Source organism: Cololabis saira, chromosome 11 (genome assembly GCF_033807715.1).
Source record: "Cololabis saira isolate AMF1-May2022 chromosome 11, fColSai1.1, whole genome shotgun sequence".
Taxonomy (NCBI): domain Eukaryota; kingdom Metazoa; phylum Chordata; class Actinopteri; order Beloniformes; family Belonidae; genus Cololabis; species Cololabis saira.
The window spans coordinates 45132609-45144630 of NC_084597.1; the positions used below are offsets into that span (position 1 = coordinate 45132609).

The window sequence follows — 12022 nt, forward strand, 5'->3', positions numbered from 1 at the left end:
GAGCTTTATAGACCAGCATCAGAACTTTAAAAGTCTGTCCTCTGACAGATATGCAGCCAGAGTAAAGAGGTCGACTGATTTCCACTTTTGGTTCCAGTCAGCTTCCCATGCAACATGGCTGTGCCACGTACGAAGAAAAATGGCTTTCAGAACCACTTTTCAGAAACCAATGGGTCACAAGACTTAATGCTTTGTCTATTGTTTATTTTTATGATCTATAATTCATACTGAACCATACTCAGTATGAAAGGAGTGTATATCAGCTTTTAATCAGACATACTATGGTGTCCTCAATTTTAGGGAGAGGAAAACCATCTTTATATGTAAATGACTTAATATTCAACATCGTGGTTTAGCTGACATGGACTGCTGCTTGTTTATGTGGCGCTTTAGCGCCACCTTGTGGTCTCTTTGAACCATGCACAGAAACTTCTGCTTCCTCATGTGTTATGGCATTTCCAAAAGCAGTACCATTGTGTTGGAGAAAGCTGGTTAGGAAAGCGTTTAACATGTGCTTGTACGTTGTGTCTTTGTATTAGCAACACAACATATTTTGTACATGTTTGTACTCTACACACACTTCTCTGGTTTTGAGAGAGGACAAGGAGCTCTGGGATGACGTACAGGTGAAAATTGCTCTACAGGAACTGTGGACACAGAGTGGCAGCAAAGTGCCCCGTCACATTTACAGCATGAACTGCTTCAGCGGGAGGAAATGCCCAGCGCCTTGGCCACCTTCCACATAAAGACTATGAGCAGGTAAAGATCAGAGACTTGGGCATATCTAACAACCCTGTGTTGAACCAGAGACGCAGGAGGCCAGAGTGTCTGCAGGATCTGGGGAATACCCAACAAAATTACTGTTAAAAAACATGGTGACATGTTTTGAAAACGGCTGGCATGACGAGTAAAAAATCTCACTGTTTCTTTTTTTCCTGTAAAGTTGGACATTTTAAAGTGTAGGTAAATGGAGAATGACTGGCTTTTGGTCAGTTTTGGAACTGCAATGAAATTCATTTCTGTATAATGTGAGAAAGAGATGGTCGACCTTCCTGTCCTGAGCACCAAGAAGAGGACTAGAGTGGTTTTCCAAGATCCAAATAATATTATTGCAAAGTCATACATGTTTCCGCCCAGTTTTCGAACGAGGGACCTTTCGCGCGTTAGGCGAACGTGATAACCACTACACTACGGAAACTTGCATGCTTTGAAAATGGCGGGCGTAATGAAAAAAAATCCTATCTTCAAATCATTCATGTTAGAAATAAATGTATGACTTCATATAAGTTGTCCTGTTGTGGTAAAATTAAAAATCATCCATGGTTATTACCATGCTGGGTAGAAAATACAAAATGTACCACAAGGGAATCCAACTGATTACTTTTGAAACACAGTACTGGATATGGTTAATAACTGAAGTTTAGGCAGTCGTCTTGCACATTCAAAGATTACTCGTTGTTGGCAGGATTTGAACCTGTGCGGGGAATCCCCAATGGATTTCTAGTCCATCGCCTTAACCACTCGGCCACAACAACCTGTCAGCTGTGTGTGTGTGCGTGCGTGTGCGCGTGTGCGCGTGTGCGCGTGTGCATGTGTGTGTGTGTGAATCTTCAGAACAAGACAATTTAGAGCCTTTATCTTAAACAGTCCGTGACTTTGGGGGACGGCGTCACTCCTTTCAAACCTTCTGACAGTGTCAAAAATCCTACAACTCTGTCAACTAACTAACCAGCTTAAATGACATCATGTGACCCAGCACAATTCTCTCAGATATGAATGAAGCAGATCTCTTCTAAGACTGATTTATTTCTGATTATCTCTTAAAATTGATCAGATTTGTTTGGAACTGTGAAGGGAAACAACTGTTGGAAATGATCCTTCGTATTGATCAGTGACCATCATTAGCATCACTAGCTGAAAACGACAGGTTCTTAGGGTAACTCCAGCCCCCTAAAGCAGGTCTAATGGTGTCCATGTTTCCATTTCCCCGTGTTGTTTTTTGAGGTGGAGCCTCGTGGATTGATACTACAACATCATGTGGGTAAAACCTTGATACCTGGTTGTGCAGGTTCCACTGAGATTTGAACTCAGATTACTGGAGTCAAAGTCCAGAGTGCTAACCATTACACCATGGAACCCTATTCAGCTTTTATTGTGGTTTTATTGTGGTCCTGAAACCAGAACATGAGTGAAAAGCAATATGCGCCTGAGCATCTGACAGAGTGCTGTCAGTGTGCGGGGGGGGGCTTAAAAGCGGGTCCCTGGGTTCGGACGGTGAGCCGGGTCTTTGGGTGGCTCCAGGTGAGCCGGGTTGTTGAGGTTGTTGAGTTTTTGTCGGGGTCTGGTGGTGGAGCTAGTGGGGTCTGGTGGTAATGCTGCTGGGGTCTGGTGGTGGAAGTTCCTGGGGTCTGGTGGTGGAGCTAGTGGGGTCTGGTGGTGGAGCTAGTGACTGACATGTCTTGAAAACGGCGGGCATGACGAGAAAAATCCTGTAAAAAATCTTTCTAATATGTTTCTTTTTTTCCTGTAAAGTTGGACATTTTAAAGTGTAGGTAAATGGAGAATGACTGGCTTTTGGTCAGTTGTGGAACTGCAACGAAATTAATTTCTGCATAAGACCCAATGTGAGAAAGAGATGGTCGACCTTCCTGTCCTGAGCACCAAGAAGAGGACTAGAGTGGTTTTCCAAGATCCAAATAATATTATTGCGTCGTACACAAAACGTGTCCCATGCGAGAAGCTTCTGCGACAAAATCAATTCCATGGCTTTATTTTTTTTGTATTAGACTGTCCTAACTGGCCGCGAGTTTAACGGTTTCAGTGTGGACAGAGAGCGTCCGATGTCACGCACCCCGACGTGATAGTCGGACGCTCTCATTCAGTTACACGCTGTAAACGGATCTTAAAGCCTGAATTACGATTCTGCGTTAAATCGACACGTACCCTACGCCGTAGGCTCTGCGTTGGTGTAACGTGGAACCATAAATCAGCCTTTAGTCACCTCGTCTTCACAGAGGAAGATTTCTCATAATTTCTTATGTTACAAGACAGATGAATCATGTTAACTGTAAATAAATCACTACACTAAATTTTCACAAATGGCAACTTTATTGTTAAAAAAATAAAATATGAGTTGTATATAAATAACATTTATGCACTATTGCTGGCTCAAGGAAGGACCGTGCGTTTTCTGAAGGTGTCGTTGAACAGCTTCAGGTGCTTGGAAGATTTGAAACCAGACAGAAAAAATGTATTACTAATTTACCTAACGAGTGAGTGGCTCCGTTAGGGAACACTGGAGCCGGTCCGGTCCGTGAGCAGCTCCGGCAGCTCCGTATGCGGCGCTGGGGCTCCGGAGCTAAGCTAAATACTTAGCCCATGCAAAGATCATACAAATATAAATAACATTAAAAAAAAGGAACTTACCGCTGACTCGTGTGCAGTTGCCGGGTCCGTGCTGTGGGAACTGATCCTTTTATGAGGGTAAATGTTGATGCAAAATCTCATTTCTACTTTCCCTCGCTGTGGAAACAGCCACCGCTGCTGAACAATGGCTGAAGCTCCAGCCGGCGGAGAGAGCTGGTTGTGGGCGTGGTTTCAGAAGCGGAGGCCGAACCTCTGCGCCTCAGGTGACGTCGGGGGGGGTCACAGACCTTGCTGAAATTCATGGGATTTCGTCTCCCCTCTGCTGGCAGGGTGAGGGGAGACCACTTTATATATGTCAAAACCCTTTAAAGGAGAAGAACCAGACATTAACTAACTCTCAAGCAGTCCACATCTCTTACAAGAACTTTAAGACTGGAATGTGTGAATAAACTTTGGTTGAGAAACCTTCAATGTTCCTTTCTTTTTTTTAAGCTACATGTCATTTTTCCATTTCACCACCATAGTTAAACCATGAATGAATGAGACGTCTATCATCTTTTTCTCATCCAAAGACAGATGAGTCTAGAGGCTCTGCTGGGATTTGAACCCAGGATCTCCTGTTTACTAGACAGGTGCTTTGACCAACTAAGCCACAGGGCCTCCACAACCTCTCACTTACCTCGTCTCACACATCAAAACAGTAAGACCTTTAGAGGTGTGACATGCTGGAATGAGAAACAGAAGCCATTGGTGGACCACACGTCCTAAAGGACAAGACTCTCAACCTTTGGATAAGAAGGTTGAGAGTTTTAGTCCCTCTGTGGTTAAAGAGACTTGAGACAGTAAGTTCTAGTGTCCTACCTCACATTCACTCTTTACAGGTCACTTCAGTTTAGCTACCGTCTCGGGTTATTGCAAATATACGGAGAGAGTAGAGATTCTCCAAAAATTTGAACTCTTCACTTCAAATTTTAGATTTTATTGACTAATGTTTCTGATTCAATCAAACATACACGTTTATTTCAGCTTTACAGAATTGATAACTGATGTACTTCCAGTTTATAGACACATTTGTTAAATGGGTGAGTATGTCAGAGAAGGTACTTGATGGTACATCCATTATCTATACCCGCTATATTTGCAGGGTCACGGGGGTCTGCTGGAGCCTATCCCAGCTAATTTTCAGGTGAGAGACAGACCCCTGGACAGGTCAAAATAAAATTTTTATAATCTGAAACTTTCAACGATAACCCGAGTTTTAGTGGTAAACAGTTTGGCCAGTATGGGGACTGACCCCATGACCTTGGTGTTATTAGCACCAGAATCTGACATTCTGAGCTAACCGACCTTCATGGTGAGTGTTTCATTTTCGTATGTACGTATGTACGTACGTATGTATGTGCATGTTTGATCCAGGCCTGGTTTACAACATCTTGAATTACATGCACAGTCTCCCAAACCAAGTAGAGACTTTTTTAAGTGAGGTCAAACTTGGAAAGTAACTGACTGTCAGAAACACCACGTAAAGAAATACACATTTGGTCAAGAAGAATTGGAGGAGTACCCCACCTTGTGGCACGAGTGAAGAACAGCAAAGCATTAAAGTGACTAAAAGGAGAAGAACCAGATATTACCTCCCTCTCAAGCAGTCCACATCTCTTAGAAGAACTTGAATGTGTGAATTAACTTTGGGTAAGAAACATTCAATGTGCCTTTCTTTTTTTTAAGCTACATGTCATTTTTCCATTTCACCACCATGGTTGAATGAGACATCTATGATCTTTTTCTCAACCAAAGTCAAAGACAGATGAGTCTAGAGGCTCTGCTGGGATTTGAACCCAGGATCTCCTGTTTACTAGACAGGTGCTTTGACCAACTAAGCCACAGGGCCTCCACAACCTCTCACTTACCTCGTCTCAGACATCAAAACAGTAAGACCTTTAGAGGTGTGACATGCTGGAATGAGAAACAGAAGCCATTGGTGGACCACACGTCCTAAAGGACAAGGCATCTGACTTTGGATAAGAAGGTTGAGAGTTTTAGTCCCTCTGTGGTTAAAGAGACTTGAGACAGTAGGTTCTAGTGTCCTACCTCACATTCACTCTTTACAGGTCACTTCAGTTTAGCTACCGTCTTATATACCTGCTACACATATTTACGTACTGGAAGGTCATGTTAGTCAATAATGGGACTAAGATCAGGGTTTGTGTTTGTTTTTTTGTTTTTATTTACGTTATTTTTTTTTTCATTATTTATTTGTATGTATTTTTTTCCTTTTTTAAATCAAGAGCAGTATTATATATGTAGTGGATATGGGTAAATGAAACAGTATGTATGGATATGAATGAAAAGAAAAAAGTATATATGGTATTATAATAGTATATATAGTATAAGGTCATATATGAGGTGTACAACATTATTGACATCTCACCCAGAATGAAGCAGATCCAAGTCGTACAGTGAGATGTTTTTGATTCTGTTTTCCATTCATGTGTCCTCTGCCATTGTTGTAGGTTTTTAAAAATGATTATTGAAAATAACTGCAACAAAAAGCAAACATAGTTATTCAAAATAAAAACATTAATGTACAGTATCCAGGGAGAAATGTCCAATTAAGATTATAACCAAAGCACAAAGGAGTTATAAATGAAGGTTTAATTTAGCCTCATGGATAGTGTTTGGCAGGGTATTATCTGTGGATCAGTGTGATGCAGGTGATACCCTCTGATTTTGAATTTAATTCTTACATAAACTAGTTTCAACATCTGGGAGCTAATTTGGGGTTAATGGTATTTGTCTGTGAATTATTCCTTGCTATTACAATTATCTGTTTTATCATTTATTTAATTATTATTTTATTGTATATTATACATTCATTATTTTATGTTTATTCATATCATTCTGAATGGTACCTGGTCCTTTGGTATTTAGTTGTGATGTTACATTCATTCAATGGGATCCCTGGCCATTCACCTTTATTATCTCAGTGTCAAACATGCAATGCCCCTAGTCTTCCACTAGAGGGACGCAACAAATTCAGTTGGGCCACACCTTCAGCCCCTCCACCTACCAGCCGTACGTTGTTGCTCCTGGCTCTGACCTCCAGGTCCTCACATTTAACGGTCAGCAACATTTCAAAATCAACACGGATCACAGACAGCAGTTCACTGAGGTCATCAAACAAGTCTGCAAAGTATTTGGGGGCCTTTAAACCTTCACAAACAGGACTCTGGATGAGGCCTGCAGCTGTACAGCCTTGTATTCAAAAGACTGAAACCTTCAAGGTGTTAACTCTTGACTATGGAAGCCCATAGGGGACTTTATTCAAATGCAAATGTAATTCCACAATAGCATTATAATTTTCCACATATGCATGAGTTATTTGGGACAAAAATGAAATTAAAATGCAATAATTCAATTTGAATTTTCATTTTCACATACTTGTATGGGCATTCTATGACAATATTAAAATGAAAATGGAAAAGCTGTTTCACATTTCATTTTGAAAGATTTAACCTGATTTACAGAGGACAATATTCAAATGCAATAAGAGAAACAGCGCCCCCAGGCTAATGCATTTACATTTAAATGTCACCAAGCTCTTTTCTGGACAAAATTTAAATTAAAATGCAATTTTCTAACAACTTGCAAATTAAAATGAAAACGGCATTTCACATTTCATTTTCAAAGACTGAAACTGCTGCACAAAGGACAATTTTCAAATGCAATAAGAGAAACGGCGCCCCAGGCTATTGCATTTACATTTAAATGTCACCAAAAATATATTATATTTGGTGCCTCACTGTTTCCCAAATATATTAGTGCGTGTGTGAATGAATAAATGAGACGTAAAAGGTAAATTTCTTACCTAATTTCTTACTCACATAAAAACAATCCTAACCCTAATAATTTATCAGACTCATGTGTGATAGAGAATTCACAGCAGAATTTGGGGTACAACTTTTTTATTTACATACAAATGTTTATCATTACGAACTGCTGCATGTAAACGTACTGATTGAGAGCTACGCGCCGACTAGTGGGGTGAAGGCTGTATTGCTACTGTAGCCTGGCGTGAGCCTGTGAGTCTGAGCTCAGGGCAAAGCAAAGGTGACGGATTGCATTTTCAAATTGAATATTGTCCCTAAAAGTGCGTTGTAATATGTAAATGTAAAATGGAATAGACTGGGGGGCGTCGTTTCTCCTATTGCATTTAAAAATAGTCATTTGTTCAGCAGTTTCAGTCTTTGTAAATGAAATGTGAAATGCCGTTGTCATTTGAACATTCAAGTTGTTAGAAAATTGCATTTTAATTTTAATTTTGTCCAACAAAGAGCTTGGTGACATTTAAATGTAAATGCAATAGCCTGGGGGCGCTGTTTCTCTTATTGCATTTGAAAATTGTCCTTTGTGCAGCAGTTTCAGTCTTTGAAAATGAAATGTGAAATGCCGTTTTCATTTTAATTTGCAAGTTGTTAGAAAATTGCATTTTAATTTAAATTTTGTCCAGAAAAGAGCTTGGTGACATTTAAATGTAAATGCATTAGCCTGGGGGCGCTGTTTTTCTTATTGCATTTAAATATTGTCCTCTGTAAATCAGGTTAAATATTTCAAAATGAAATGTGAAACAGCTTTTCCATTTTCATTTTAATATTGTCATAGAATGCCCATACAAGTATGTGAAAATGAAAATTCAAATTGAATTATTGCATTTTAATTTCATTTTTGTCCCAAATAACTCATGCATATGTGGAAAATTATAATGCTATTGTGGAATTACATTTGCATTTGAATAAAGTCCCCTATGGGCTTCCATACTTGACATTGAAATGATTAATTGAATAAGTCTGCAACCCCTCAGGTCCCTCCACCCTGCCTGTGATACGTCCTCCCTGTTTCAGGAGACAGGATTTACTCTTTGGTTTTGCACAGAGACAGTTCCAGGGAGGATTATCACTCCATGATTTGTTATAATGCACAGACTTTGCTGTGTGTTCGCTTGCTCATAGTGTCCAGAAGCTATCGCAGGTAATCTCACATGGAAAGAAGGAAAAAATCAAGGGAAAATCAGCATAAATTCAATAACATAAGCAAATCAAGCAGAGAGCAAGCAGAGGAAGTGTCTGAACTGTAAAGCAGCAGGAATGAGGAGGAATATAGTTTTATTGTCCGTACCGCCCAGTCATGATCTGAACTTTGAACATGTTCCAGTTAATTTAAGATAAACAACATTGTAAAGGTGAATGTTTGAACAACGAGCTGCAGACGAAGCTTCACTTCATCTTATTCATCACATCAACTCTGCTGTTTGACAATAATCCTGTAAATCAGAGGAAGGAACCAGAGCAGAGGGAGGAAGGAGGAAAGTTCAAGTGTGACGGAGCAGAAATCCAGTCCAGAAGATTCCTGTTCGTCTCTGAAAGAAGGTCCAAGCGAGTCCATCGGGTTTTCCTCCACAACTCAGCAGAGTCTCTGAAACACTGGTGAGTCCAGCTCATCACATTTCCTGCTTCAAAAGGAAATGGAAACATGCTCATTTTCCACAATTATTCTGGACAATTTCTGAGTTCCATTCAGGAGCTTCAGGTGTATAAAAGTCTCTTTTTTTCTGGTTCATATCTCAGTTTTAGACATAGAACACAAATCTTTTTGTTGACATAACTACCTGGACGCTGCCCAAATACAGTTTATAGTCAGAGATGGTTCAAAAATCTTAAATCTTAAATAAGACCCGACCCAGCTTCTGGATGATGTTTAGTTCCTGCTGACACTTTTGCATTACTAAAATATAAAAACTTCCTGATTAGATCCTAAAAACAGCCATGAAGAGTTGAGATTCCAGCACAAACAGAGATGTCGAACAGCTGAAGGTGAAGAGTTTAGTGTTTATCTACAAAAAGTGACTGATGTGAGTTAGTAAAGAGTTTTCAGGTGGCAACGACAGATAACATCAGGTAAAACAGGCATAATGAAAGTCACGTGACAGTAATCAGGTGGAAAGATCAGAACTGTAGGAGGAGCAGAACTGGAAATACAGGAAAACTTCAACGTCACATGGTTGAGTGAATCAGGTTGGTCAGAGTGACAGAAGAGCTGCAGCAGAGACTAAACCTGTCTGATTCTGGGTTTCTGAGTAAATTCAGACTTCAGAGTTTGTTCTCAACAACTCAGCAGAGAGTCTGGACACACTGGTGAGTCCAGAAGAAAACATTTACTGTGTTTCTGTCAGCGGGACGACAAAACTTCAACTCTGTTTACTAAATGTTATTCTGGAAAACTCAATCTGACTCTGGTCAAAGAACAGGAACGTTTAGAGGAAAATGATTCACATGAAATAGTTCATTATTCTGGAGTCGTGACATTAATAATCTAAACTTGTGTTGATGAAACGTTCCTCCTTTTATTGTCAGATGGGTGTTTTCTCTGAGGATTCATGACATTCTTTGTTCTGTTTCCTTCTCTCTCGTTGTTTTTCACTTCTTCATTTCATTATTGCAGCTGTATGTTTCACACTTTCACTTTTGTTTCCAGAGAACCAACATGTCTGCTGGCAGCAACCTGAGATCTGCAGATCAGTTCCTGTGCTCCATCTGTCTGGACGTGTTCACTGATCCAGTCAGCACACCATGTGGACACAACTTCTGTAAAACCTGCATCACTCATTTCTGGGATGATAATGTTCTCTACAAGTGTCCCATATGTCAGGAGATGTTCCACACCAGACCTCAGCTGAAAGTCAACACCTTCATCAGAGAGATGGTTTCTGAGTTCAGACGTGAAGCTCAACAGAAATCCAGCAGCAGCAGCTCAGAGCAACAAGCTGCAGAACCAGGAGAAGTTCCCTGTGACGTCTGCACTGGAACCAGACTGAAGGCCCTGAAGTCCTGCTTGGTGTGTCTGGCCTCCTACTGTGAGACTCACCTGGAGCCTCATCTGACAGCTGCACGTCTGAAAAGACATCAGCTGGTGGAGCCTGTGGAGAACCTGGAGGACAGGATTTGTACGAAGCACGATAAACCTCTGGAGCTGTTCTGTAAGACCGACCAGACATGTGTCTGCACGCTCTGCCCTGTTTTAGACCACAAGAATCATGAGTTTGTTCCTCTGAGAGAAGAATATGAAGGAAAGAAGGCAGAGCTGCAGAAGACAGAGGCTGAGATTCAGCAGATGATCCAGAAGAGACGACTGAAGATACAGGAGATCAGAGCGTCTCTGAAGATCAGTAACGATGCTGCAGACAGAGAGAAAGCAGAAGGTGTTCAGGTCTTCACTGATCTGAAGGAGTCTGTTGAGAGACGTCTGAAGGAGTTCATGAAGGAGATGGAAGACAAACAGAAAACTGCAGAGAAACAGGCTGAAGACTTCATCAAAGATCTGGAACAGGAAATCTGTGAGCTGAAGAAGAGGAGCTCTGAGGTGGAGCAGCTCTCACGCTCTGAAGATCACCTCCACCTCCTCCAAAGATTATCATCTCTGAAAGATGCTCCACCCACCAAGAACTGGACAGAGGTCAGAGTCCATCCACCTTCATATGAGGGGACTGTGGTGAGAGGTGTGGACCAGCTGGAGAAGAACCTCAGAGAGAAGATGAAGAAGCTGCTCGCTGAAGTTGAGCTGAGGAGGATCCAGCAGTTTGAAGCTGATGTGACTCTTGATCCTGATACAGCAAGTCCTGAACTCATCCTGTCTGAAGATGGAAAACAAGTGTATGATGGTGATGTGGAGAAGAATCTTCCAGATAATCCAGAGAGATTCTCTACATCTGCTTGTGTTTTAGGAAAACAGAGTTTCTCTTCAGGCAGATTTTACTTTGAGGTTCAGGTTAAAGGAAAGACTGACTGGGATGTCGGAGTGGCCAGAGAGTCGATCAACAGGAAGGGAGAGATCAATCTGAGTCCTCAGGATGGTTACTGGACTGTTTGGCTGAGAGATGGAAACGAGTACGAAGCTAATAATGATCCTCCAGTCCGTCTCCATCCCAGTTCTCCTCCTGAGAAGTTGGGGGTGTTTGTGGATTATGAAGAGGGTCTGGTCTCCTTTCATGATGTAGATGCTGCAGCACTTCTCTACTCCTTTACTGGCTGCTCCTTCAGGGAGAAACTACACCCGTTCTTCAGTCCTTGTCTCAATGATGGAGGTAAAAACTCTGCTCCTCTGATCATCTGTCCTGTCAATCAAACTGTCTGATCTTTGATGTAATGAATCTTCATCAACTCTCAATGTTCATTGTGTGTGTGTGTGTGTGTGTGTGTGTGTGTGTGTGTGTGTGTGTGTGTGTGTGTGTGTGTGTGTGTGTGTGTGTGTGTGTGTGTGTGTGTGTGGTTCAGGTAGGAGTGTATGATCACATGATGTGACTTCATTTCTTATTGCAACCAAATATTCAATTAGAATGATGTATTTTGGATCAATTTATATCATTTATTGGATATAAATGATTCAATATTTTATATAGATTATTATATTAATATTAATATTTAATAGAGCAGAGAGAGGACTTTTTTAGTATTTTTATTATAATTTTTATATTAATGTCAGGAGACAGAGAAGGATCTTGCAGACCACAAATAAGAATGCACCTACTTGTGTGATGTCAAGGGTCATCCACCATGAATTGCACTTCAATTTGATCAAAAACACGCTCTGGTCCAATTATTCT

General features: G+C 40.9%; 1 protein-coding gene and 3 non-coding genes across 4 annotated transcripts; 1 reads left to right on the forward strand and 3 right to left on the reverse strand.

Annotated features, from left to right (window-relative positions):
- Window positions 1-2066: 2066 nt before the first annotated feature.
- trnaq-uug (transfer RNA glutamine (anticodon UUG)) lies at window positions 2067-2138 on the reverse strand. Its single transcript has one exon. It is a non-coding gene; the product is annotated as a tRNA-Gln (tRNA).
- A 1814-nt stretch (window positions 2139-3952) lies between these two features.
- Window positions 3953-4026, reverse strand: trnat-agu (transfer RNA threonine (anticodon AGU)). Its single transcript has one exon. It is a non-coding gene; the product is annotated as a tRNA-Thr (tRNA).
- Window positions 4027-5183: 1157 nt separating this feature from the next.
- On the reverse strand, window positions 5184-5257 carry trnat-agu (transfer RNA threonine (anticodon AGU)). The gene has a single exon. It is a non-coding gene; the product is annotated as a tRNA-Thr (tRNA).
- Window positions 5258-8620: 3363 nt separating this feature from the next.
- On the forward strand, window positions 8621-11803 carry LOC133454808 (E3 ubiquitin-protein ligase TRIM21-like). Its single transcript, XM_061733533.1, has 2 exons — window positions 8621-8849; window positions 9898-11803. Exon 2 carries the CDS (start codon window positions 9907-9909, stop codon window positions 11551-11553), a length of 1647 nt encoding a protein of 548 aa, XP_061589517.1. The 5' UTR covers window positions 8621-8849; window positions 9898-9906; the 3' UTR covers window positions 11554-11803.
- Window positions 11804-12022: the final 219 nt, after the last annotated feature.